The 27,813-nt window shown below is 41.7% G+C and overlaps 6 protein-coding genes across 13 annotated transcripts; 2 read left to right on the top strand and 4 right to left on the bottom strand.

The window, feature by feature from the left end:
• Positions 1–659: 659 nt before the first annotated feature.
• On the bottom strand, positions 660–5,646 carry LOC113144097 (zinc finger protein 236-like). 2 transcript variants are annotated; one of them, XM_026329809.1, is made up of 4 exons: positions 4,681–5,646; positions 4,266–4,384; positions 3,995–4,112; positions 660–3,843 (listed from the first exon to the last, which is right to left on the bottom strand). In XM_026329809.1, exons 1-4 carry the CDS (start codon positions 5,102–5,104, stop codon positions 2,849–2,851), a joined length of 1,656 nt encoding a protein of 551 aa, XP_026185594.1. In that variant the 5' UTR covers positions 5,105–5,646; the 3' UTR covers positions 660–2,848. The 2 variants fall into 2 exon arrangements, with proteins under 2 accessions (XP_026185594.1, XP_026185595.1); XM_026329810.1 differs by having other exon boundaries at positions 4,690–5,646.
• Positions 5,647–5,864: 218 nt separating this feature from the next.
• LOC113144101 (zinc finger protein 189-like) lies at positions 5,865–9,814 on the bottom strand. 6 transcript variants are annotated; one of them, XM_026329820.1, is made up of 5 exons: positions 9,764–9,814; positions 8,800–9,105; positions 8,544–8,671; positions 8,288–8,348; positions 5,865–7,627 (listed from the first exon to the last, which is right to left on the bottom strand). In XM_026329820.1, exons 2-5 carry the CDS (start codon positions 9,074–9,076, stop codon positions 6,861–6,863), a joined length of 1,233 nt encoding a protein of 410 aa, XP_026185605.1. In that variant the 5' UTR covers positions 9,077–9,105; positions 9,764–9,814; the 3' UTR covers positions 5,865–6,860. The 6 variants fall into 6 exon arrangements, with proteins under 6 accessions (XP_026185605.1, XP_026185603.1, XP_026185599.1 ...); XM_026329818.1 differs by lacking the exon at positions 9,764–9,814 and adding an exon at positions 9,187–9,714; XM_026329814.1 differs by lacking the exon at positions 9,764–9,814 and adding an exon at positions 9,518–9,714 and having other exon boundaries at positions 8,800–9,208.
• Positions 9,815–10,721: 907 nt separating this feature from the next.
• Positions 10,722–12,230, bottom strand: mif (macrophage migration inhibitory factor). The gene is made up of 3 exons (XM_026329828.2): positions 12,029–12,230; positions 11,157–11,329; positions 10,722–11,000 (listed from the first exon to the last, which is right to left on the bottom strand). Exons 1-3 carry the CDS (start codon positions 12,134–12,136, stop codon positions 10,934–10,936), a joined length of 348 nt encoding a protein of 115 aa, XP_026185613.1. The 5' UTR covers positions 12,137–12,230; the 3' UTR covers positions 10,722–10,933.
• A 128-nt stretch (positions 12,231–12,358) lies between these two features.
• On the top strand, positions 12,359–17,184 carry LOC113144096 (zinc finger protein 250). 2 transcript variants are annotated; one of them, XM_026329808.2, is made up of 5 exons: positions 12,359–12,704; positions 13,153–13,485; positions 14,603–14,904; positions 15,438–15,549; positions 15,685–17,166. In XM_026329808.2, exons 2-5 carry the CDS (start codon positions 13,185–13,187, stop codon positions 16,722–16,724), a joined length of 1,755 nt encoding a protein of 584 aa, XP_026185593.1. In that variant the 5' UTR covers positions 12,359–12,704; positions 13,153–13,184; the 3' UTR covers positions 16,725–17,166. The 2 variants fall into 2 exon arrangements, with proteins under 2 accessions (XP_026185593.1, XP_026185592.1); XM_026329807.2 differs by lacking the exons at positions 12,359–12,704; positions 13,153–13,485 and having other exon boundaries at positions 13,784–14,904; positions 15,685–17,184.
• Positions 17,185–17,297: 113 nt separating this feature from the next.
• On the bottom strand, positions 17,298–19,697 carry LOC113144102 (endonuclease domain-containing 1 protein-like). Its single transcript, XM_026329821.2, has 2 exons — positions 19,236–19,697; positions 17,298–18,850 (listed from the first exon to the last, which is right to left on the bottom strand). The coding sequence occupies exons 1-2, from the start codon at positions 19,542–19,544 to the stop codon at positions 18,245–18,247; spliced, it is 915 nt and encodes a 304-aa protein (XP_026185606.1). The 5' UTR covers positions 19,545–19,697; the 3' UTR covers positions 17,298–18,244.
• Positions 19,698–22,587: 2,890 nt separating this feature from the next.
• On the top strand, positions 22,588–27,486 carry LOC113144098 (zinc-binding protein A33-like). Its single transcript, XM_026329811.2, has 6 exons — positions 22,588–23,245; positions 24,003–24,098; positions 25,284–25,517; positions 25,704–25,726; positions 26,004–26,119; positions 26,340–27,486. Exons 1-6 carry the CDS (start codon positions 22,727–22,729, stop codon positions 26,903–26,905), a joined length of 1,554 nt encoding a protein of 517 aa, XP_026185596.1. The 5' UTR covers positions 22,588–22,726; the 3' UTR covers positions 26,906–27,486.
• The last annotated feature ends 327 nt before the right edge of the window (positions 27,487–27,813 follow it).

Below are 27,813 nucleotides of genomic sequence, written 5' to 3'. Positions count from 1 at the left end.
AATGTGAAACAATACCATCAGAGGCCTTGACAAAAAGTCCTTGTTAGCATATCTACATTCAAATCATTCAATATTTTGTGGTTGTGGCTGATTACCAATAGCCAATACCAATATAATATTTTAAGCCTGGCAGCCATGAAATCAGCATTTTCCAGACAAAGAGAGTTAAAAGATGAAAGTTAAAAGCTCTGCAGCTTATTCCAAGTCTAACAATATTAGCACATTAAGTGAGTGCTTAAATACAGTCAGCAGACGATGGATCAACTCACTGCCTTGAGCGAGAGACAGCACTGTAATCCCCTAAAGGGGGGTTTCACAACAGTAATGGCTACCCACATGAAACCTCAGCCCCTGGGGAGTGGTGTGACTGTGTAGATTATGAACACCCTTGCGGCAATGCTAAAAATGCTAAACCCCTCAGAGTCACAACACACACACACACACACACACACACACACACACACACACACACACACACACAGAGAGAGAAAAAAGCCAGTAAATGTACACAAGTAAACATAAGCAAATATGATGACACACATAAAGATTATATATATATACGCACATATATGGTAATACATGTTTTTTTTTTTTTAATCTGTACATGTTAGGGGTGGAGGGTGCAGTAACTTGTGTCAGGGGGATAATTTTACTGGAGGATTAGGGGATGGTGGTGGAATTATTTTTTGGGCCAAGGGCAAGGATGTGACAGAAGGTTGAGAGTGTTTTTTTTTCTGGCAAATTAAAGCAGCAGCCTGAGGGGCAGGAGAAATAAACTGAAGCATAGTGACATAAAAGGTAAAGACCACATTACAGCCTGATCCCTGCTGGAAAACAAGAATGATATTATTGCCAGGTGATAAACACTGACTAGGGCATGGTTATGTGAGAGGAATATAGTTATTATTATATGTTGACAGTGAAAGCCAATTGAAAAGCTGAATTTATACCAAACAAACTCATTAGAAGACTGTGGAGTCATTAGTCTTAGGTCAAATTATTTTATCTGATTTTACCTAGTGCCAAAGGGAAAAGTGTGAGTAAAACACGTGTTTAAGAGGTTTATTGATAAAATACGCATCTATAGATTACCTTTACGCAATGTTTTTTTTTTTCACAATTCATAGTACTCATTGTGTAGTCAGTCCAGACAACTATTCATTTGTTGCCTTCCCCCCAGGGGCAAAGCTGCTTAGAGCAGAAAGGAGATTATACATAACCACATATACAAACAGCAAACACTGCAAAGCCTATGTGACCCTTCACATGAAAAAAAACACACACACACCTATTTTGAGGCCCAAATCTGCATACAGATTTGGGTTTCTATCTGACTCAAGGCTTTCAAACGCACATAAATACAGTACTTACACAGTACACGCACCTAAAATGTCTGTAAGAGCCTGCAGCTTTACTCAGTGGGGATCCAATCCTCGCACATTAACAGTATTTCAGGCACACACACTTTGCCCTTTTCAAACCTATAAATCCATAATGATAAAACTCCACAAACAAGGCATACAACTCAGCAGTCAAGACCATGCCTCAAAGTGAGAATGCAGGACAGCGTGTCTCATCAACCCCCACACAACCCAAATGCTCAAGGCATTATAGTAGGTAGGGCTTTTTGTATGTTGGGGATTAGAATCCACTTTCTTTGATGCTAATATGAGGGTTCATGAGTCTAAATTAATTGCAGTGGGTATTTTCTAATGGTACAGGATCAATGTGGAGGACCAGTGAAGGGGATGATGACCCAACATGCATAAGGACAGGTGAATATTATTTTATGAGAGACTTGAAAACAATGCAAACCAAGAAAGAAGGACTGCTGTAAAAAACATCACAGCAGTGTTACAGGTGATTGTGACGACAGGGATGCAACCACCTATAACACAAACACACACATATGATTTTGCCTTATAAGCACATGCTTGTAAGGCATAAGAGGCGGCATGATGATACATGTGCATGCATCAGGGAAAACGGGTTCGGGAAAGCATTTTGGGCAAGAGGTAAAACATGCTGAGACAAACATTTTCATCAAAAATCTATTTGTAATGCTGCTCAAAGCCATTAGCATAAGCCCTTTGTATGTTGACATTGCCCCCTAGTGTCTGTGAAATAATGGTACAACAGTGTCAGATTGCACTGTACACTGCTGAGAACCAATAGTTTGAACTTGAACATATTATTTAATTTCACATTGCCAAAACAGGATGTAATTGAAAGAGAACAGTTCTTTAACAACACAGTTATGTACTTGTTTATATTTTAAAGCAGTCAAAAGTTTGAGGAGACAGGCAGTACAATGTTGAAGGAAGAGATGTGCTACCCTACCTCTGCATGCCACGTGTCTAAATCTAATACTAACTAGACGTTCTTTAGTGATTTTATGAAAAACAATATTTTGTGGTTTCTTGTTTCATCTAAATGTACTTTGTATATTCAGTGACTTTCTAACAGGGTAACTTTCTAATACTATGGCCATTGCTGAAAGATAAAAAGATTTTTTACAATAGCCAATATTTCTTACTTATGGATGAGTATTTACAATGGGGTGAAATACAAAGTGCTCTCTTTTAGTGTGCCCAAAGTTAATATGCTAAATTAAAATTTACTTTTAACCATGTACATTAATTACATATAAACATTTCTGGTAAATAATTTTCCAGTTTCACTGTGTTTACATTGAAATAATAAAATAAAACCTTACTTTCAAATTGTTTTAAGTGTTCTGTAATAAGGTTACGGGGGACACAATATGCTATCCTGGCTCATGATCCTAGGGTTTATTTTGTTAACAAGATTAAAGTGCAGAAAATTTTTCAAGTAAACAAGTGTCCTTTCAAATAGCATTAGTGCCTATGTCAGGCTCCTGCTGATCATCCACATAGTATGGATCTCCTTGATGGACTCGGTGATTGTGCACCCTCAAGTTCCCCCTGTGAGCAAATCTTTTCCCACACTCTGTACAAGCAAAGGGCCTCTTCCCCATGTGAACATCCCGTTGATGTGCTCTTAAGTTCCCACTTCGAGCAAAACGTTTACCACATTGAGCACAACCAAAAGGTCGCTCCCCTGTATGTGTGCGAGTGTGCACCGTAAGCTCAGAGGGAGTGAGGAAGCTTTTGTCACAAAACTGACAGGGATGCAGTCTGACTCCTGTGTGCCGTAAAAGATGTCTACGCTGGTGGGAGGGGTAGGTAAAACACTTGGTACAGTATGGGCAGGTGTAAGGTCGTCCATTTCCTCCACCAGGAGCTTGAGGGTGGCTGAGAGAGTTTGTGTGACGTAGCGTGAGCGACTGCGAATTGGACTGTGTTCGGAGAGGGTCTCTGTTGGCAAACGTTGTGACCCGCCGTGTGTGATTGATGGAGCCTCTTCCACCCCTGTCGTCTCTCGGTCTCCAGGCTGATTCACCAGAGGGAGCTTGGGGTTGATCCTGCCGAGCGATCCTCTGCCCCACACCCTGAGCCTGCCTAGAGTTCTGATCAGAGTTCTCGTTCTCAGGCTCCTGGTCTAGGAAAGGGAAACAACTATCATCATCATCATTGCTGGTCTCATCAGAGGCAAAAGTAGGTCGAAAACAGGATGTGTCTGTGCCAGTGCTGCTGCTAGCTGGGCCAGAGCAGCTGGTGCCATCTGCCTGTAGGTTTTCCAGACTGGACACCGCACCTCGGGTGCTATCCAACCCCGGTAACCACTCTCCAGGTTGAGCTAGGCTTGGGTCAGGCCTTGGGGAGCAACGTCCACTCTGGGAAATGGAGAGAAAAGGGGTGGAGGTTTGATCCTGTGGAGGTCTGTGGTCTGCAGCACGACTATCCTGATCCCAATGAGATACTGCAGAGAAATTAAGAGGAAAAGAACAACTGATGCATTTTCATCTATCCAAGATGGGTAACTTGCACTCTAAAGTTTCATATGCTTATCTTGGTCTAGCATTGAAAAGGTAAATAGTCAATAGCAGGAAAATAATCTAATGACTTCTTACATTTGACCTTGGCTTGTGTGGTAGACAAAGCATCTATTTGCCTCTGGTCAGCAGTAACACCAAGGCTTCCTTCTGTGGCTTGGACTGCGACAGAGCCCGTAGATCGTGATCCTGCACGCTTTAGAGAAAAAATTAAACAAGTCTCTTAAATGCAGAGAAGGAAAAGCAAAGCATGGTCTAAATGTCAAGTTGTGCCAGCTGTTCAGAAGCCATAAAGCCTTAATCAAGTTACTGGACTTTGCAGTCATGGAGAAGTGAGACAGGGCCTGACCTCATGTTTCACTGAAGATCCATCCTGTCCTGTGACCTCCTCTTTCAGCCCACTGACACTTTGACTGATTCCTTCTACTGGGTCTGTATGAGAAGACACATCCTTTCCCAAATTCAGTCCTGTGCAAGATAAGTGTATATGGTCAGTGTATCAGTGTAGCCTCTGGTGCTAGTATAGTGATGAACATATTCTTAAATACGGCATAATAATGGACGAAAAGGTTATTCTTATTAAATGTGCAAGGGATGAGCAGGTATAGACAGACATATAACCGGATGAAGGTGAGATACACCATATCACATCCTAAACCACAGACCACACTGCATGTGCACTTTTAACTTTTTTGCTCTGTCCCAAAACCATTGTGGCCGCAGTGAATCGTCAATAAACGGAAGTCCTATCTAGAATATGTCACCTGTAATACCTGATCCCGTTAGGGTCTGCTGCCTCAGACTACCCTCTCTGTCTCCTGGTGACACCTCTCCTTCCTCGCTCCCTCCACTCTTCGCCTTCTGCCTCCTCTCGACTTTCTCCAGCTTGCAGCGGAGGATGGAGATCTCCTCCGTCTTCTGCGTCAGCTCCGCCTGCTGTTCACACAGGCTGCTTTCAAAGATCTTGGCGATTTCGCACACAGCGGCTGCCAGCAGCGAGTCCATGACGGTGGCCAATTGAGCGTGAAAAGTACTCCTCACAGACTCCATAGTCCTTTGTTTCGGTGCTGATTTTTCAACGTGAACGACCGACTGACACCGCAGTCTTGTTCTGTGGTTGGTCTCCAGCTGAGGGACGATGTAGCTACCGCTGAACTCTCCTCTGCCCTGGCATCTATGAACTGCCATGGGATGTTGCCATGCTAAGTATCTGCGCCAGTTAAAGAAAACATCTATGGCAGCAATCTGCTTTATAACCTAACCTCCTTGTGGTTGAATATCTCCTGACAGTCAATCTGTGCGGCGTTTATGTCGATCTGATTCAAGCTACGGTGACAGAGCAACCTTTATCTTCTAAACTGATGCTACTGATTTTACAGCTCTGACGAGCCAGTTTGCATAATGTAACGATATAAACATAGACACTACCTAGCTAGCTACAGCTAAAGAGGTTTTAAATAAATAATAACAGTGTTTAAATGTGTCGCTGTGCATGCTAGCTAACACTGCCTGTAGCTAACGTGTAAACAAGGGAGCCAACGAAGCGTAGCCAGTACTAGCTTTCTCAAGCTAACCGCGTAAATGCAGTGGAAACCAAAGAAGCGGGTCAGTAATAGCTCCCGACAGTTGGTGGCCAAATATCTTCACTGGCTATCAGTGGATCCATGAAAACATTTCTGTGACAAAGATGAGGGGACTCGTCCTCCACCTAAGCAGGTTGCTACGGTTGGTATCTGTGATGCGATAAATCTTGCAAGTCTCGCGATAAGAAAGCAATTCAGACCTGCAGATCAAAAAAAAAAAAGCGCCAAAATGTCTGTAAATTTAATTACACACACATTAAGAATAATCAATAATCTATTAAATGTTCAATTGACAAAGTGGTACTCACATTGCTGAAATTAGGGAAATTTCACATTTATATCACTCAATATCAGGCAAGTTTTAAAATATGGATTTTATTAAAGCAAAAACAACAGCAGGCTCATACAAGTAGATCAGTAACAAAACAATATAATCCAAACTGAATTAAATACAGTTAAACCAGTAAAAAACTGTTTACTTTTAATCTGGCTTCAGCATCAGATGTAATAACATAGCAAAACTCTGTCCAATCCAAGTATCTGGAAAGACTTTACAAATGAAAGCCTGCAGACTTAAAAGCACGAAGTGTAATTAGGGCAAACAGTAGACAAACATGTACAGATAGCTGAACATTTACTTTCAGCAAATGTTAATTTCAATGAATTCAGCAAAATTACACAATATTTTTGTTTTCTTATAATTGGTGTTGTAATTGAATTTCCTGAAATATGTGTGTCACGGTCACAATATAAGATTTCACTTATTGTGATCATTTGCTGCAATTTATCCACCACCCTCTCTTATACTAATTGTCTTACATGTATGTTATACTTTTACTAATTAAAGTCATATTTTAATATTTGACAGAGACGGAATACTGATGTCACTAATCTGATTGTTGCATGACTGCATCTCAAACTAAAGAGCTTAATCCACTGAAAACCCCATTATCAATCAGTGAAAGAAGAAATCACATTTAGTGTTTCAATGTCAACAAGCAGGAGATCCTAACTGTATGCCAATTTAGTAAAGGTATTGCCCCATGTGGTAAATGAGGCATCAATATTCAGTGAAGAAGCCTTTTCCACAAACCTTGTAGGGAGCCAGCTAGATATCTGTTATAATTAGACACATGCATGTAACAGAAATTTTATGTCCCGAGGTGCGGTGTCCTGTTCTGATTATGGATCACTATCACAGGATAACAATATTTTTTTCTGTGCATATATAGCTGTTCACTAGTATGAACATCTCACATTTTTTCAGGCCTCTCTCCTGCAAGGATGCAAAAACGTTCAATCAGCAGACTACTGGTTTTTATGGGTTTCTGACAAAATAAGCAGATGAAACCATTAAAGTTTTATACACTGTCTGGCTTTATGTCTTGACTGCATTCTGTCTGATTATTTTTATGGTTCATTGCGCGATCTGTGTCTTCTATGGGAGAAATCAAATCCTCTGGATTATCTTCAATGTCCTCTAAAGGCTTTGTCCATGCAAGGTCTCCATTTGAAGGAACCTGGTCTGCGTGTATTCTCGTCATGTGATTCTTGAATGAATGATTACTGTGGAATTTCTTTGGGCACATGCTGCAAGAATACGGCGTTTCACCAGTATGAACACGTATATGCTCCTCAAGCCTGAAGTTCGTACGAAATGTCTTGTTGCAGAAAGCACAGGAATGAGTTATGGTGAATCCATCGTTCTGGACCGAAGGTTCACCAAGGTCGCTAGCAGCAAGCGGGCTTTTCTCCTCCTGTTTTTTGCTTGGCGCTATTGGTTTTTCTTCAACAAAGTGCTCAGGTTTTGGTGAGTTAGTGAGCACTGCTTTTCTTGCCAGCAATTTTCTGAGTTTTTTACAAGTTGCTTGATGGCTCTTTAGAATACTTGGAAAAGGGAAATCTTTTCTGCAACCTTTGCACCTTTTGTGTGAACGCACATGCACGGATCGACCAAAAGGTGTATCAAATACCTTTTTACAAAACTTGCAGGTGTACATTTTTTTACTTTCAAGTTCTTGCTCTTTTCCGGTTAAATTCTTCAATCTTCTTCTAAGAACTGTATTACTTGAATCTGTCGGTAAATTTCTCTTTTGAGTGTGTTTCTGCTTCTTGTTCAATGAGGAACCTGTGACAGAAAAACACATTAAAAAAAAAAAAAGTTAACTGCCCTCCCGAAAAAACAGGTTACATAAATATATCAAACTGATTTAATAAGTTGACAAGATGTAAATGATTTCTACAAAACTGAACCTCACATATCCGATTATGAAGTCTTTATATTTAAAAATACCTAAAGCCATATTCAACCTATAACTATTACTACAAAAATGCGTCATTTAAACAGTTTAATTTTTTTATTACAATTTTTTTATGCATGTTGTCCCAGTTTTTAGACATTTTTTCAAAATATCCATTTCTAAGTGATCTGTCACCAAATCATGGAAAAAATGCAATGCTGAGATTATTGAAAAAAAAACAAACAAATAGCAGCAATGGTGGTATGTGTAAGTGAAACTAAACTAGTTAATTGCCACTGCAGGTTTACCTTCCATATCTTAAACCTTAATGATACAGTAATTGTCAAAAATGTGCCATTATGTTTAAATTGTGCAAACCGAAAAGTTTCAAAAGAAACTTCAACAATTGTTCATTTACAAAAGGAGCCTTGGAAATCAAAATATTATGTTTTGAAAAGTAAAAATTTGTGAATGTAAGTGTGGAGGTGATAAAGCAATTAAAATCCTCACGCTCAGAATAATAAATAGAGCACAAAATAAGAACTCACCTCTGCTTGATCTCCTAAAACTCTTGATTTGCTCTTGGAAGTCAACGTCACGGTCCACCACCTAAATACAGATGTTGTTGGTTATTATGCCCAACAATTAACAAAGTATAAAGAAAATTGAATTTCTGCAGAATTTTTTTTTTTAAGCCAGCCTCTCTAAACGCAAATTATCAGCAAGTCATCAGATGTTTTCTCTGTTGATGATGCTAAATTGTAAATTGCTACCACATTGACATTTTCATCTTCAGTTTCACACCTTCTCCTTCACATCTGGAATGTGCCACAGAGGAATGGACAGTGGACGCAGTCTTACACTGGGACACACGTCATCATCTTGCTTGATCAGGGTCTCGCACCCGAGGGGAGCACACCAATCATCAGGTACTGCACAAACCCATACAATAGGCACAAAGTAAACAAAGACACATGATCAAGCTGCATACAGTATGTAAACCAATCAATCTACTCAATGGTGTAATAGGTATTAACCTCATTGTGACACAACACTATACCTTCAAAATCAATCTCAGGAGTATCCAAAGTTTCTCCACAGGTGTTCAGAACATATTCAGGCTTTCTCTTTATTTCAATTATCTCAGTTTCATTTATCGCCACTCCTTTGTCATCTCCACACTCACGTTCTACCATCTTTATTTCTGCTTTTTGCAGCTTTATTTGGAGTTGAACAATCTCTTCTCCTTTCTGCACCAGTGCCATTTGATGCTCATGTAGGCTGTTCTCAAAGATCTTCATTATCTCAAACACAGCGTTTCTCAAGATTGAGTCCATGGCTTCGGACAGCTGGGTCCTGAACCCCTCTGTCAAAATGTTAGACATCTTTCAAGATGACTGGCAGCAGCTTACAATCAGAAAGCTGCAGTGCTGTTCCTTTCTCTTACCACTATCACTTAATGTTTACCCCTAAACAGAGATATGAGAGATCTGATTAGGGTCAGCTACGGAAACAGCACTTCTACAGAATCACTTTAGCAGGGTGAATGTTGAAACAGGGCTCTCAAATTCAGCAAGCCCACACAGTGGGCAATTCCTCACTCACAACAGAACCTACAATAAAAAAACTTTGGAAATAACATTAAAGAAAAACATCAGGATTTAACGCTAAGATTTAATGCTACAATGTGTAGCAACTGCAGAACTAAGATAACTACAACCATGGTTACACATAGCGGACAATTGACTATTTATGCAAAATAACGTAAGTTAGCTTACTGGCGGTAAATGCCAATAGGAGTAAGAACTGATATCTACGATGACTAACGGGCTTCAACTTTGTCTAGAACAAATACACGTTTTGCACGAAGTCAGTCGGCTCATCCACGTGTGAAACCCAATCTAAATGTTAACTCCGCTTCTACTGTTTCCTGTCATCTAATCTACAACAACAACAGTAAGATATCCATCCGCCATTTTTATTCAAGATCCCCACGAGGGAGGGAAGGAAGCTCGCGAGCTTACCACGTCATCTTTTGCTGACTGGCAATAACTTTCAATGTAATGTAAATTACGGTATATTGATGTATTCTTTCAAAACAATAAAACATGAAAAGGTAAATGTGGTTATGTCCCGTTAGTTGGAATAAACAGACGTTTCCCTTCGCGCAGGCGCTATAGCGATGTAGCTGAGCGGTTACCACAGCAACCAATCTTGTATAAAACAAAACCAGGCATTGGTATCTGCTTTAACACGACTGAGCTAACCTGCATGCTTCCAACTGCGTATGAGACCAGCTGCGTTTCTGTCAGATCCGTATGTTTTAAGTGAAGGCTAAATATGATCGTGGAGAACAACACAGGAAATACAGAAAAGTGAACATATAATTGTAATTTCCCCGCCGCGCTTTATGATGACATCACCAGAACAACGGGTGTTTCTCATGTGGGTTAGGGTTTCATTGCGTTACTACCACTATGATACTTTAAACATTTAGAGGTTACAGTGATGCATCCAACAGTTTGAAAATTTGTACTATATTCAATAATCTACAAAATTTCCTAATGAAAAGTCAGCGACCCTCTGCATTCTTTGGCAATTAGATTGAAATGATAGTCTTTTTTTATCATGCTGTTTACACATACTTTATGTATTAATATTATTTCACTCTGCATCTGCTCACTCTTCCAGCTTAAAGGTTGATATCCTGAAGAATGTTTAATATATGAAAAACATAACCCAATGAAGCAAATAATGAGCATTAGCATTAACATCACCCACTTTCAGTTATCACATTCTGTTGGGACAGAGAAGAAGTTTCAAGTATGTAGTATAGTAGATAGGTGACCGCTTTGCCTGTTTACATCAAAGAATATCTATAGAATTTCCCCCTGTGTTTTCCAAAATTGACTTAAATGGTGAACAATGGATTTGTAAAACTTAGCATCTCTGTAAGTCCAAAAAATCAAGAGAAATGCAGAATTATTTGTTTGTTTTTTTCAGTTTACTTTATTGCAATTAAATGGAAATTAATCAGTGCAAATCTAAAGGGTCGTGTTAAGTGCTTTAAGATAGTTGGACATAGCATATTGGCCATTGGATTACCATTTGTCTGCTTTTTAACTTTGTCATGTTTAAATATGCTCATACATGTAGGAAAATACTGGAATGTTTATTTCAGTGTTGACTCCATCTCAGCCAAAGGTCGTGTTGTTCCAGGCCACATTAGCTGCATCCATGTCTACAAAGTTGATATAAATCCTGAAATAGACACACACACACACACAAATTAGGTTAATAAAAATGTTAACAGTGAGCAAGATACGTGAAATACTGTATGTATGTCACTACACGATGTTACCTTTACTTAATAAATTATGTACAGTGAATGTTGTGATTGTTCTGTGTGTTTGCTACCTGTCAGGAGAAATACCCAGGTGTTTCTTGAGCAGTCCACACAGGAGTTTAGAGTACTGCTTGTTGTGGGCACCGCTGATCTTGCCGATACTATGCAGTGAGCAAAGTGCACATGGGTCTCCTTTTCCTCCAAACATCATTATTTGGTCAGGATTAATATGCACAGCAATGTACTGGTACACACAAGACAGAGACAAAATTAATGTAAGTCCCCAAATGATTGACAGATACTAGTTTTTGAGAATCTTAGTCTAACTGAGCTTGTGACATTGCAGTATGAACACTATTAAAACATACTCATGTTAAATCTATAGCAAAGGTTGCATAGTGACATTTTTTGAAACAGTAACATCATCCCCACCCCACTGTAACTCATTTCTGACTGGGTATTTGACTTTTTACGCAAAAACCATGTCAAATGTTAGTCAAAGCACAGTGAGTATTTTTGAACATGTCTTGAGGGGATCTTCAACAAATACTCAGTTACTCAGTTTGTATTACTTGAGTAGGTAGGTATATACTGTCATACTACAGATATATGTTGCCCTACTGCAGATATATATTTTCCTACTGTAGGTATGTACTGTCCTAATTTAGGTATGTATTGCCCTAGGCCCCTGATGAATCATCAGCCCATGCTAACATTGAATAACACTCTATGTTTGCATAACCTTAATTGCACAAGACGCGAGGCTTTATTCACTTCGCAGATGCAGACGTGATGGTAGTGGTGATGATCGTATCGCACCTAGCAGATAACTTTTGTCTATCAAATATCATATAAGGCCTATAGAACAGAATAACATTAATGCTAGAAAGACTGTTGTGGGTATTTCGTAGACTCCGCAGGACAAAAAGCGTTCCTGACCTACCTGTGCAGGTTTGCCCATGGCTTTGGCCAGCTCCTCAGTGGCCTCGGACAGCAGACCCGCCGGCACGTCACTTTTGGCCACGTTGGTGCTCACCATGAACATCGGCATGGTTAGTCTTTCAAAGTGCTGCCTTCCTTTCACACACTGAAGCTACTGCGAATCTCTTCACACAAGCGGAAGACTTGACTCATCTTCTTCTTTTGCGAAGTGAGACAAAATTACCATAGCGCCTCCATCCGTCCTGGAAGACATAGTTTCTGACAGACACATGCTAACACAACGCCAGCCCACTGGAAGCTGTTTTTTCTCTCATTAGTTTCTCATATTATTAAAAAAAATGATGACCACCACCACTATTGCTATTGGGACCAGGTTTAGTAGAAAGCGATGTGTGAAATCTGAGTGCTTGTTTTTTCCAGGGTGCGGCTGCTCCTCAGTGTCGGGTAATTACGGTACCGGGCATGCGCAGTGTTGCGAAGCATCATTAGGCAGCGCTTACGGAGGCGAGCAGGAAAACAGTGGTAGGGGGAGAGAGAGGGGGCAGAAGTTGGATGGTGCTTTTCTTTGTCGCCGTGTCTCTGAGCTCACCAACAAGGACCGGGCTCTTCTGTGATCCTTCAAATCATATCGTGTGCCGCAGTTTCACGTCTGAGTCACTCCTTCGGATTTCACCTCGGTGCGTATAAGGAGCTAAATTAGCCAGGCTGCTAACAGCGTCTCGGACAGGCTGCTGCTCTTCTTCTACTTTAGCATTACTGTGTCAGTCAGTGAAACAAGTTTACTAACAGGCTAACATGAATCAGGTTGTGTAGTTGTTACCTTGCAATACCACAGTTATACTTTCTTAATACACCTGGGGGGTATAGTCTTTAATGAATATGATCTTTAATAGTAACAAATGAATAACTATTATGTTACAGTGGAGTTTACTGATCTCTGTTACATTTTATGGTCAATATGTTGCATCTGCTGCCTAATGTACAGATACAGGTTATTCTCTGTCTTTGATGATTATGTGTATAGACTGGAAATATACATTGACTATATACAACAAATGGATCAGACAATGTGAAACATGTAATCTTTATCATGACAATAACAAACTGTTACTGAACCACCATCAGGTCTGCTCTCATCCGAACCTGCGGCCAAGACGATGGAGGAATCAGTGACCACATTTGAGACGCATCTGACGGCTGTCATGGACAGTCTGATCCGGGCCTCGGTCTGTGAGATCACCAAACTCTTCCAGGAGACGGTGAACGACTACCTGGTGGAGCTTTCCCTCAACAGGAAAGAGAACGAGGCTCTCAAACTGCGCCTGAGGCTCACCGAGAACAAACTGAGAACCGAGCGCAAGTATGGGATGGGCTGGGCTGCCAACCGCCGCAACGCGGGGCTGGCGGTGGTGGAGGATGGAGCAGGAGGGCGGCAGAAACGAAAAGTTGAGGTGGCCCGTAAGTATTTCTGATGGCTTTTTCTCCCAAATTCAAAGCTTACATCACCCTCAGTTTGTGTGCTGTACAGAGCTGTCATTGTAATGAAACAGCACCTTAAAGAAAATAAATGCTACATATTGCTGTATGTTTGTGAGAAACAGGCTTCTTGCTGTGCAGTCAGGGCTTATGTGAAGACGCACTTGTTTTGTTGGAAACCATCTGGCTGATCTCTCCCTCCCTCCTCCCTTCCTCCTCCGCCTCCTCTTCATGATCGCTCCCTCTGTCCTTCACCTCCCCCTCTCCTCTCTCTCTCCGCTGCATTCTGTCCCTCCCACTCTTCTGTGCCTTTGCACATTCTCTCCCTCCCTTCCTGCCCTGCTCCTCTCCCTCCCCCCACCTCCTGTCTCTCTTTAACTCTTACCTCCTCCCCTTCCCGCTCCTCTCTCCTTCACGCCCTCTCCTCCTTTCCTCTCTCCCTGCACCCACCTCCTCCTTCTCTGCTCTCTCCTTCATCACGTTGCGCATATGCTCTTACCTTCCCTCCCCCCACCTCCTCCACTCCACTCCGCTCCTGCTCCTCTCCACCACTATAATTACACACTCCACACCACTTCTCCTCTGTCTCTCTCTCTCTTTGCCTCTCTCTTACTCTTTCCCCACTTTCCACCTCTTCATCCTCCCCTTTCTCTCTCAACCTCCTCCTCTTCCTCCCCTGCCCCCAACCAACTGCACTCCTCCCTCTGTTCTGCTTTTCTTGCTCCTTTCCTCTCTGTCACGTTTTTCTCCCTTTCCTGCACTCTTTTCCGTGCTTCTGCACCCCCTCCTCACTCGTTTATCATGCTCACTCCTGTTCCCCTCCTCCCTTTCCTCTCTCCCTTCCCCCAACCTCCCTTCTACTCCTTTTGCCTTCTGCTTCTCCAATCCCCTCCTCGTCATCATCGCTCACTTCTCCACCCTCTTTTCTCCTTCATATTTCTCCTGGCCTTCCAATCATCTCCTTCCACTTATCTGTCTTTCCCTCATATATCATTCTCTCTCCTTCCTGCCTCCCTGTGCTCTACCTCTCTCCTGCTTCCTCTCCCTCTACTCTCACCTCCCTCCCACCCTTTTCCTCATCTTCCTCTCTTCTCCTCAGGAGTCAAGTCAAAGAAGGGCCCAGCAGCAGCCTATGGCAAAGGCTGGCCTGGAGGTGTGTGGGAGGAAGAAGGAGGAGGTGGCGGTGGTGGTGGTGGCAGCAGCACCAGCAGTGGAGGAGGAAGTGGAGGAGCTGTTGGGATGGTAGCTGGAGCAGGAGGAAGAGGGGGGAAGGAGGCCAGGGAGATGTACCTCGTTCAGTTCCCCAGGGATGAAGAGGATGAGGGAGGGATGGCGGAGGACGAGGAAGGGGAGGGCAGCCTCAGTGGTGAGGGGGAGGAGACGGCCAACATCAAAGAGGAGGTGAGGGAGACAGGCTTTCTCAGAGGAGGAGGAGTAGGAGGAAGAAGTGGCACAGCATCTCTGCACTGCTCAGCAGCTTCATATAGAATAAGAAAGAACACAGAAAAAGAGGAAAGATTACAAGGAGACTGAGTTTTGCCTCTGTTTTTCAGCCATCAAATACCTGCAGAGATGCAGTGGATAAAGAGAAGGCTATTGATTTGATATTTAGCTTCCAGAGGAGCCCGCTGAGTATGGCACTCCACATCTCAAGTGCAGAAAGATTTTAGGTAGAAATACCACTGGTAGAGGTGAAAAGCTGTTTGTTATTCCACCATATGGCTAAGTGGCAGGACACAGATCCACTCTTCACTTTTCTGCTGTATTTGAATACTCAAAGCATGCAAAATGTTTTAGTAGCCTCCCTGTGAAAGTGTTTAATGGCTTATAAAATGGCTTCCAAGCAATATAATCATGTAGCTTTATTCTCATGAGCTTTGAAAACATGTACAAATTAAACAATACAATGTTCATTCTAGTGTTTCTTGTTGCAGTTTTCTCAAAAAGACGGCTATCAACCCTCCTCTCTGCGGCTAATCACGGAAGCTTTAAAGATGGACCTGCCCACCCAGAACCTCCACACTGGCTCCAGAGCCCAAAGCGAAGGTAATGAGCCCAGGACACACTGACTGAGGGAGGGGAAATTAGTGATGTGTTCAGAGACCAGTGGTTTCAGATGAAGTGGAAATGATTGCTCATGGCTGCTCTTCACCTCACCTCTCCTCGTCTGTACATCCTCAGGCGACCTGTCAGATCGTCCCCCTATTCTTCATCCAGGAGAGAGAGAGGATGAGGACTGGGAAGTGGGCTCAGGAGAGCCATCACAACAAGGCATTGGCTTAGATGACCTGAGGGGTCTGGAGTCTGCACTAAGGGCTGAAAGAGGCCGTGAACAGGCTGCCATAACAGCTTCCCAGCCTGTCAGCCCGGAATCTGCAGTAGTACGAGGCGGGAAGGCCCCCAAATACATAGGCCTTGATGGAATGGAGCAGGATGGAGAGCTGGAACCTCAGCCACCCACCCTGCAGAGAGAGGACCAGGTAGGGCAAGCTAGGGTAAAGGACATTATGAGGGCTGGAGTAGTTGGGGGAGTGGAGCTGAGGTTAGGCTGGTCGAAGAAACTGAGAGAGGGTGACTCAGCTGCGGCAATGACTGAAGAGGATGTGGTGGAGCAGGGGGAGTCAGACCACCTTCCCTGCCTCTCTGCTTCAGGAAGTGTTGGGGAGAGTGGAGGGGAAGAGGAGAGTGGTGCAGACCTGCTCCATTTTTGCCCACAATGTGGAGGAGGCTTCACCTCAGAGGCCGAGCTGGAGGAGCACCCCTGTCCACTAGGAGGAGCTCATTTACAGAGCAGTGGATCAGAGGATAGTCTTTTCCCATGTGCCCACTGTGGCAACACATTCAGTCACGCATGGGCACTTAAGAACCACGAGTGTGCCTGCGCTGCTGAGAGGCCGCACTGCTGCGAGATCTGCGGAAAGCGCTTCACGCACTCGCGCTCGCTGGAACGGCATCATCTGGTGCACACAGGTGAAAGGCCCCATCGGTGCCCACAATGCGGACGCAGCTTCAGTCGTCTGGGCAACTTGGAAAGACACCAGCGGATCCACACAGGTGAACGGCCCTATGGGTGTGAAGTGTGCGGAAAACGCTTCAGTCGCGTGGAGTACTTAAAGAGACACCAACTCATACACAGCAGTGAAAAGGCAACACTCCAGTGCTCTAACTGTGGAAGGGGCTTTAGTGACGTGGAGCAACTGAAAAACCACCAATGTTTCTAGAGCCTTTCCTTCAAACCTCTGATAGACCTGGAAAGAAAGAGCTGTTTTTTAATTGAATGTGGTAGAATTTAGGCCATTAGTATGACTGGTATATTCTCATATTATTCTGAGTGAGATGGAGTTGCCTTTTTTATAAACATATGAGAAGATAAATTGACTTGAAGCATCTTGACGAAGCAGATAGACGCGTAGAAGGCAAACGGTTAAAGGTGTTTCTCTGTAGAAGGAGAAATAATCACGATCTCAGACATTTAGCCATTTTATTGCGAGTTGTACAAAGCTAATTTATGATGAACAATAATTCTACATTTTTATATTTTTATCAGCAATTCGCTCATGTTAAAGCTGACGGCCTTGTTTTTCCTTGACAGTGTAATTGACAGCCTGGTGATTTGTATGTTTCTGTTGTGGTCTTATTAAGAAATAAATATTTCAATTCATCAGAAAACTTTTCACACATTTTGGTCTTGTTTTATCAGAAAACATGTGCTTAGCAAACATGTTACAAAAAGGTTATTGATAAGAATTACATGATTATAATAATCAGAAATTGACTTTCCAACAAAACTGGACTCCGGTGAAACTGATTTATTTTGTTTGGGAGTACTCTGCCTGTGGTCAGTCACTGTTTGAACTTGATTACAGAGATGCACAGAGAATCGCAAGCTGAGAGTAAGAATTTTTACTATAGAAAAGCTTTAAAAGAACATTTGACCCCTTATTCATCCTTGGATAGACATGCAAACACATTGTCACAGCCTCAGTGAGTGTGTGACTAATCTAATTTTAAAGTTGTTCACAAAAATAATGAAAGTTGAACTTTTAGTCTCATGCTTATTTCCTCTTTGTTACCTTCTTTAGCATGCTTATTAAGTTAGCAAGACACTGCTTCTGCTTAAAAGTAACAGCAGAGGCTGAATTTAAGCAAGTGGAACATTGACCACAATGATACTTTACACTTCTGGTGGGTTTCACTTCACACCTAGCCTGAATAGGTTCACTAGGTGAACACAATGGAAGTGAGCACCGATGAGGGTTGTTAGGATCTAGTGGTTGACTCTTGCAATCCTTTTGATCCATGATCGACCATTAGATCCTAACAGCCCAGTGCTCTCCTCCATTGTTCACCTGACAAGCCTATTCATGCTAGGGGTGGAGTGAAACCAACCTGGAGAGTAAATTTGAGAACTTCCCCTTAGAATGAAGAAGCCACTTTGATGAGTAATGAAATATTTCAAGTCAACAAGAAGTCCAGTTCCACTATTTCCCTACTGCAGGGCTCAATATGTAAGCAAAATACAAAATATAGTATATGCAACAATTTTATAAGGATGAGTTTATGTTTTGTAAACACATCCAGTAATTAAAGAGAGAGTTAGGAAAGGACGAGCTAAAGTCTTATTGGCTTCTCTAATCTGGCCACATGCTGAGGTGATAAGCTGTAAGATTTGGCTACTGAAGCTCACACTTCTAGTATTTAACATACGATTGCAACAAAGAACTAAAGCTTTTGTCCTTTGTTACTGACACTGCCCGTGAAACAGACTGATGGGCATGGCCAGCCTTTGGCTCAAGATAACCTCCAGAGTCTCTAAAGACATCTGCCTCACATCATAGCCCCTCACCGATTTCTTCGCCTTGACATTGACTGGCACAATCTCTTGTCCACTGTTACGGTCATTTCTTCCCACTGCAGCATATGTGGGGAAAAATGGCTGCACAGATTCAGGAAGGCTGGTATTATATGATGGGCAGCAGTAGGCAGACCACATGTACTCAGGAACAGACACCCTATTATTGATCCAACGTGCTCCAGACTCATAAGGCATAGCCCCGGTGATCACATACATCGTCCCTTTGCAGTAGTCCTTGAATCTTCTCAATACCTTAGTCTCCAGCAGGCTCCAGGGGCCAGAGTTGAAACTAGGTCGCTGAGGGACAATGTTAGTCAGGGTGAAGGTTGCTTCTCGGTTTTCTTTTGTCTTCTGGTGCATGCTTGGATTGAGATGACCTTTGCTGTAGCTGGAGTTCTTGTAGTCCTGAGGTACAGCCTGGTTCTCAATCACATTCTGGTCGACAGATTTATTGAAAGGTTTCATCTCTGAGCTGGCACGTGAAAACACCAACTGAAAGAGAAGGGTAAAGTGAAAGGCATGTTAGTGTTTAGAAGTTAATATAAGTGTATGACAGATCCTTTAGTTAAAGGAGTAAGAGGAAAAAATCTGTACATTGTATAAATGTGTGTGACAAAAAAAAAAGTATATTAAACCTATGAAATGCAACTTCTTTATTAACGCACCAGAAAATTTTCAATTTTTGAATGTTTTGGTGTAAATATTGTATCTAACACACTTAACTTTACATTTTGTCAATAAAGCCTTGCAGAGTTAAAAAATATAAGTGAACCAGAGGAAATGATGATTTCTTAACCAAGAAAAAATATTCAAAATAGTAATTTGTCAGCATATCTAAACGTTAAATTTAACATAGTAATGCCCCACAGAGTCTTACCTGTGGTTCGTACATCCAAGTGGCATTGGGCCGTTTGCCATCCGCAGGGCTGAGCAGGTATGCAGAGTACAGCGGTGCACGATGCTGACGGTTGTACAAGCTTGCAAAGTGGTACTGGTTTTTGTAGCGCTGGCATATTGGCTGGTATCCCGTTTCCCTGACACCCTTAGGTGGAGTGTTCTGATAGAAGAAATCAAGGCAGTTGGAAAAATCTTTGCTCACCTCTCCAAGAACCAGGTCACCAAACCAGGGTAGGAGAAGAAGCAGAGCTCCCGTGGAGAACTGCAGCATTTCCGTTTGAAACATCATGGAGAACAGAGCAGAGGGTTGGCTGTACTATGTAGACAAATCTTCAGACTTAAATGAAACCTATATTTTATTTATGTCAACTAAGCGTCTGGAGTATGGGTGCTTGTGAGCCATCACTTAGGTTTCCTCTTTTATATGCGCTGACAGCAGGAACTGTGTGGGCAAAAGTTTCATCCCACCCCCAACCCCTTTGTAATCCTTCCCACACTAACCAGCACTCAGCTGGTCTTCTGGTAAAGTTTTTAACATCATATACCGCAAATATTTTGCAAATTTTGATGACAGCATTTATTTCTATTTAAAATGCCTTTGTGTTATATATTTCAGGTCTTATGGCAGAGCACTGTTTCATGTCACAACAGTCCTACAGGTCAACTGACTCACAAGACAGACTGAAACTATATGGGTCTAAAAAAAAAACTAATAAACAAGACATACAGTTGTGTAGAATTTGTCATTGTCTTCGTTAGGCTTAATTCTATCCAAGACCAAGATTTTAAAGCTGGATGGACCAAAAACCTTTGCAGCATTTCTCACGTTTGCTAAAAAATAAATAGACTGCGAATGTGGAATAAACATGAGTACTTTGCAAGATGCAGATTTCTGTGTGCTTTGCTGTGAGATGGTCAGATGCAAACTGTGCTCTTGCATTTATCTGGTAGGCTACTGTCCTAAAGCGTCTCCACAGCTGGGCAACAGTTTGCTCACTGGTATCATTAAACAAACACACTGAGTAAGACAGTTCTCTGTATTTAATTTTCTCATTCTGTTTACAGTTTGGTCATGGATTCCTGGATTCCTTCTCTCATCGAAACTTCCCCTGTCATGGAAACCACAGTACTTTTTAGAGAGCTATCAATACTCCATACTGCACATAGTACTTCCATTATTTCTCAACTGTAATTTTACAAAAATCTGATGCTTCTTTATTTCATAATGTGATTTTTCTGTTAACTGGAAGATCCTTTGCTTCAGTCAGTTTATTCTCCACTTTGTCCAGAAAGGTCATTTTACTGCATTAACGATATTTGATTATGTAAAGTACACAGATATGGGGGAGGACCACTGCTGATGAGCACCACCAATGAAAATACATAAAACATAGAAAGCAATGAGGGACTGACTATGCATTACGTCCAAGTGACAACAAATGGGTCACAGTTACGTAGCTCTGAGATCAACTCGTAAGTGAATGAGGTTCTTGTTTCCTATTGAATGAATGACGCACTTTCATCTTGGAATTCAGGATAAATGGTGATTTATACATTTTTTATAAATTCACACTTTTATAAATTCATTCAACAAAAACATCACCAACATTAAAAAAAAAACAATTAAATTGTTCATTAACACCGGTCTAAATTTGGTCTTAAATTTGTTGCCTGTGGAGGTATGTTATGTTAGGGTTTGATGAAGGATAAAGAAGCACAGACGGTATGTATTTTATCTTCATGAAGTTTATCTTTGAGCTGCTGATGTTACAGTGTACATCATGGCCCTCTAGTGAGCTTTCTGAGACGTGACTATCCAGGGCACAAAAATGAACCAGAATTGAAATGTCCTGAAGAAAAGGCAGCGTAAAAAGCTGCTGCTGCCATCACCAATGGGAAATTTGATCAGGTGGATAATAGGGATGTAGAGCACATTTCTAGATGTATGTATGTAGAAGTTGTATGATTTGTAGTAATTAATATGTTTTTTTAACAGTAATGCCCCCTATAGTGAAACTGTACAGACTCATTCAGTATCCCAATAGGGCATATAACAGGTTTGATGAAGACCGGATGAAATATGGAGAATAGGGAGTGAAAAAAGTGCCTTTATAAAAAAATTCAAAATGGTTTAAAACATAATCATATTGAAGTGGGCATTCCCAAATGCAAAAGTTTTTTTTCTTTGTGGTGTGTGAAGAGATCCACAGGGGAAACACCTACCAAGTTTGACGTCATTATTTTTTTACTATTTTTATATTATATTTTCTGATGAGAAAAAAAAAATCACAAATTCTTCACAGTTATTATGCAAAAAAAGAATAGTCTTGCAGAATAACAAGAGTCCTACTTAGCACCTTCAGTGCACAGACGTTTAGCCTAATAATAAAAAAAAACAACAACAAAAAAAAAACACTGGCTGCCATATCGGTAACATGGAGTAGCTGTTCCCAGCACTCACACAATAGTATTGCTCTCAGCAATCACGTCAATCATGGTCAGGCCAGTGAAACTGGTTGGACTGTGAGTAATAACGCAGTCACTGATAATGAGTTGTGCACTGCGGATAACCAGGAGTTACAATGTTCAGTTTCCACATAGTGAAGAACTGCTGAGTCTAAACTCTGTGTCAGCTAGTTTCTCTTCTCATATTTGTGTTCTACTGATTCAGGGGCTGCAGGCTGTGTTGTGGAACTCAGACTGAATACATGGCCTGCATACATTTGAAATAAGTTTTCCACGAAACAGAATTTATGAGCCCCGATACTGACATTCATTGATATATTTGAATGCAAAGCGATTGTGTTATTTGCCTAAAGTATCTGCTAATCAGTAAAGCTTATCGGATGCAAATAACAGGGTGTGTGAGCTGCATAAAAAACAAAAAAAAATCCCTAAAGTTTGTGTTCACACTGTCTACAGTGACTTCATAAGTAGTGAGTCATCAGGTTGTGCCATTGAAACCTAAGCAGGGTAAGTATGTTTATTTCTACCACACAAACATTTAAAGTATGCAGCACTAACAGGTCATGGCTACATCAGGTGTTATATCACTATTATATAGTCTAGACCAATAATCAGAACTACTTTGCGTTATTGTGCCAGGTTTTCTTTCGTCTTCTAATCATTTGACCTCTGATCTTTAGTCAAAGGGCTGTGGATAATCTTTATCACAATACAGTCATAATTATTAACCATATTTAGAGCTGCAAGCCCGGATTGTTTAAACAAGATCAGGTCCAACCTACTGTTCTCTATGCTTTCTATGTTTCTAGGAAAGACCGCGTCGCTCCGGGCTAATGAAGACCGTGCGCCCTGTAACGGAGTCTGTCTCGTACTCAGTCATCGCCTGTTGCTGCAAGCTCTTCGTCTGCTCTGCCGTCAGCCTCAGACCACTCCCTCTTTCAGTTTTGAACGGAAGAGCAGTCTAGATTTTACTTGCCACAGTGTTGCTTTTGGACTGATCCTCTTATGGCGGAGGCCAGCGCGCTTGAGGAACTCCAGTCGGAGCTCACCTGTCCTGTGTGTTTGGAGCTGTTCAGTGATCCGGTGATCCTCGAGTGCGGACACCACTTCTGCCATGTGTGCATCATCCAGTGCTGGGAAGCCAAGGCGGACGAGCTGTCGAGTTGTCCAAAGTGTAGAAAGTCGTGCGTACGCAAACCGCGGCCTAACTCTCTCTTGTGCAACGTTGTGGACAGTGTGCGCAGAGCACGGGCCGTGGACACGGCCGCGGGAATAACCAGATTTGACCCGGAATATGCGCTGCTGAAGCCGGAGGAACGTGAGCCTGGGTCCAGCATGAACAGCGAAGCCTCGTCTGTCGGGCACTGGCTGTGCCTGGGTATGGATATGTGCCAGGAGCATGAGGAGAAACTGAAGCTTTATTGCGAGGACGACCAGCTCCCGATCTGTCTGGTGTGCGGCATGTCCCGAGACCACAAGACCCACAACGTCATCCCAATCACCGAGGCGTTTGAAAACTACAAGGTAAGCCACTGACTTTGTGACTTCTTCCTGGTAGAGCAAGGTAATTAGGTCAGAGTCTCTAGTCATGCTCTTCTTGTTTCATCAGTCTGATTATGTGTTAGAAATACAGATTCCCGAACCTTTTTGCCTTTAAACTATATAATTAATTTCTGTTTGTTCGTTTGGGGCTATAGAATCAAATTTGGGCTTTGGTTAAGTCTTGGGGAAAACAATAACACCCCATGTTTATTTGGCATTTCCTCTTTATGAAATCACAAACAGCAAAAAGTCAAATCAACTTCAGTAAAAATGTATTTACTGAAATAACAAATACCGTCTGGTGTTAAACAATTCGTTTTTTCTTTTTTATATATCAGGCCCATGTCACTAACCAGATGCTGAGACATGGATGTTATTTTGAAAATCAGACTCCCTGTTTTCCCTAGCAGCCTCTGAGGACTCTGTGTTGTACAGGAATTCAGCAGGCCAGTGCAAGCTGTTATTCCTCCCCTACATTTTAACCTCACGCCTTACCACCATCTTTTTTTTTTTTTTTGGAAGGCTCAGTCTTAGATGCCTCAACATGATTTACTGGTGCTGAATTCCCACTTTGTGTTTGAATCTGTGGGCCAGAGTGTTCAGTTGGGAAAGGGTGGACATCGTATGACGCCTTTGTTCGGAGCGAGGCGCCAGTCGAATGAAGTAAAATCTAGTTTACTGACAGCACTTTTTGAAGCTGTTTTACATGTGATTGTCTCTTTCTGCTGTGTTCCGACAGGATAAGCTGTCTGCGACTCTAGAGAAGGTTGTGCTGCAGACAGATAAGGCCATGCTCTTCCAGAGACAGACCAATGAAAAGATCCTTTTCACTAAGGTATCAAGATGTGTGTGTGTGTGTGTGTGTGTGTGTGTGTGTGTGTGTGTGTAGGTCTGTGGGGGTGATTATTTATGAATCATTGGGAAAGAAAGAAAATATTTTTTAAAATACTTGTCTCCTTTGGATAGGAGCAGTATTTGTGATAGTTAACATCCATTTCTTCACCTGCCTGACAAACACAAGTGACAAATAACGTTTGCTCATGTGGTGACACATCAGGTTGTTGCTCAGCTGTTTGATTGGGGTCATTCTCATGTTTTGTAAATTCAGATGTTCCCCCTGACATGAAATAGGCGCTTACTTTTTGACACGCTGTGTCATGTTTGTCTTTATCACGTTCACACATTTGCCACAGGCAAATGCAACACACACACACACACACAGGTAGAAACACACACAGCTGTGAGAACACCTGCTAATGTGATGCATTCACTGGCCCCTTCAGCCATAACAACTACTTGTTTTTAAGACCAACCAGGACAAAAATTTCTTTAGTCCCTGGGTTTAACTGGTGCACACACACACACACACACATATATATATACCTGTACAGAAGGTACAGTATGAAAAAGGCAGTGTTACACACCCAGAACGAAGGAGATAGACACTAGACAGCATCATTCATCTGGATTAGACACGTGTGTGTGTGTGTGTGTGTTAAAACTGAGATATGAGCGTTTTGTGAAGCATTGCAGCAGCAGATACCTAAACATATCTGTGTCCTTGCCTGCTACAAGCTGAGTGTCTGAGCGTGTATATTTTTCCTGTATGTTTGACCCAGTTTATATGCACATTCACAGATTTTCACTTCTCGGTTTTTTCTGTCAGTGTGACAGGATGTGGGCTGAGAGGAAGTTCGTCAGTTTCTTTTCTTGTGTGAATCTATCGTTGTATGTAAAATCTGTCACAGATGGAGATCTGTCTCTCTGCCAAATCACATGCTTCATATAACACTTTGATATACACATGATAAATTTAGTAATGTCATCAGTATTGCAAACAAACCCGACTGTTCGATGTGACATTTACATTTTCCTTTTTTTAATGTTTTTAGCGAACTGGGTAAAATAAATGGTTATTGGATTAGCGAGGTATATTTCTTTCGTTTACAGTTGAGAAATCAGGAAAATTTTTTACACCGAGCTCCAGTTCTTACTGAACCTGGTCTTCCCTGTGTTTTAGGAGCGTACGGGAGATCTGGAGGTTCTGATCTCTGCAGAGTTTGGTCGTCTGAGAGAGTTCCTGCTCAGGGAGGAGGAGAGCATAAAGGAGAAACTGCAAAAGCAGAAAGAGGAGAAACTCAATAAGCTGGAGGAGGCGCTAACTCAAGCGACAGAGCAGCTCAGCCAACTGGAAAGTACGGCCGAGCAGCTTCACCTTAAAATGAGTGAAGAAGAAAACCCAGAGCAGCTTAAGGTAAGAGAGAAGAGGAAGAACTAAAGAAGGTGAAAAAAGTTGAGTTAAAAAAACAAAAAAAACACAGATGATAAATACCAAAGAATAGAAATGATGAGTCAGGGATTCTAGTTGCATGTTTCAGCAGAGACTGAAGTATTTTGTAATTAAAGGCTTGTTCTTATCTGCTTTTTTTTTTTTCACCAGGGAATCAAAGATTTCATTGGAGGGTGAGTATCATCTTGATGGCATCAGCAGCAGTGATTTCTTACTGACGTTCTAATTCATTTGCAGGAAATGTTGGGGCATGATTGTGGTTTAGTCACAACCTAAAATATAAAGGTTTTGTAAACTTAATTTACTGTTCATCTTAAATAAGTGGCATAGTTAAGAATGTAGATATGATCATAAAGCGTAAAGGCTTTGCTCTCTTTACTTTTTCTAATTAACAAACATGAATTCCAGAATTAATTTTTCTGTAATATAAGGTTTTTCCTTCTCTCTCAGGGCTGAGAGCTTGTTTGAGCACTACCCAGAGGTGAGTGTCGATCTGCAGACAGGAGAGTTTCTGGGACCCCTGCAGTACAGAATGTGGAGGAGACTGAGCTCCTTTTTACAACCAGGTATTTAAATACACACCCCTGCTAAACTTACCAACTAGAGAAATTTTGTGTTTTCTGATCTTGCATGAAGTTGGCAAACTACAAGACATAAGTTAAAAAAAAAAAAAAAAGTTTATGGAAGGTCACTGCCTGTCATTCTCAGATCATTCTCATGTCTCAACACATGTACACCGTTGTATTTCTCCATTTCTAACTATTTTTTTCCCCCTAACCCATCCAGCTGTCACAGCAGTGACCCTCGATCCAGACACAGCCTATCCCTGTCTGTGGGTTTCTCCGTGTCGCACTAGCGTCCAAGTGGGCAAAATCCAGCCCGATCTGCCCAACAACCCGGAGCGCTTCACCCGCTACAACATCATCCTGGGCTCTGAAGCTTTCTCTTCTGGCAGACACTACTGGGAGGTGGAAGTAGGCTCCAAGACGGCGTGGGGTCTGGGTGTGGCCACAGCCTCGGTCAACAGAAAGCAAGAGATCAGCCTGTGCCCAGAAGATGGTTTCTGGACCCTGGTGCTGAGGGACAATGGCAAAGGTGCCAGCGAGTACGAAGCATGCACTGACTCAGAGGACAACTTATTATATCCCTCCAAACCCCCCAGGAGGGTGGGCGTCTACCTGGACTACGGTCGTGGTGAAGTGGCGTTCTATGATGGAGGAGACATGAGCCACCTCTTCACCTTTTGTGACGCGAAATTCAAAGAGCCTGTTTTCCCGTACTTTAATCCTTGGCCCATTATCAACGGACGCAACAGGGAACCGCTCACGATAGTAGCCCCACGCTGGGGATAGATACTCTCACTCTGTGCAGAAGAAGATTCAGAGTGAAACAGCAAAAAGAGATTCAACATAAATGAACTTAGACTGGCTCATTTTTGAGCATTCGCACATGGGCCTTGTCACAAAGACTTGGCTGAAGTAATTATGCTGTACCTGCGAACATGCAGGTAGCGCCATAACATTTGTTTACAACATGAATGAAAGGGCTAAAAGATGATACAGATGACACTTTACGGGACGTGGCTGTTGATATTCTACATTTATTTTCAACACATCCCACAAAAAGACCAATATACACAATTTGTCTGAATAAAATATATTTTCAGTTATATTTTGCACCTTATTCATCTGTGTAATAGCCTTTTTTTGTATTTGTTCTGAAATTAGTAGAATATTGGGTAAGGCATATTGCTTTAAAAAAATGTATTAATCACTTTTGCTACAATATCTTACATTGTGTTTTCAGACAGTGTCTAACAATATAAAAGCATCATATATTTTTTACTGTGCTTAATTCCTGTCATGCCATTGTAATGATTTTTGTAAAACAACGATGTGTGTAACAGATTTAATACAAGACTTTATAACTTCTATATGCCATCATCATGTTTGTCCATGTTTTATATACATATATACACACACACACACACACACACACACACATATATATATATATATATATATATATATATATATATATATATATATATATATATATATATATATATAATGTGTTTCTGTGTGTCTTGTAGCCTTCAGTTTAAGCTCAAAATAGACACTGTCAGGATATCCAGATGTTGTGCATACATTGGAATCCACCAGAGGGCACTCAAGACATCACTGTCCGTCTTTATAATGCAAATGTGTGCTTTTATGAACTATATGGAGCCCACACTCCAGCAACTTCAGCCCACTCAAAG

The sequence above is a fragment of the Mastacembelus armatus genome, chromosome 10 (genome assembly GCF_900324485.2).
Source record: "Mastacembelus armatus chromosome 10, fMasArm1.2, whole genome shotgun sequence".
Classification (NCBI taxonomy): domain Eukaryota; kingdom Metazoa; phylum Chordata; class Actinopteri; order Synbranchiformes; family Mastacembelidae; genus Mastacembelus; species Mastacembelus armatus.
This window is presented reverse-complemented; position numbering and strand designations above follow the sequence as displayed.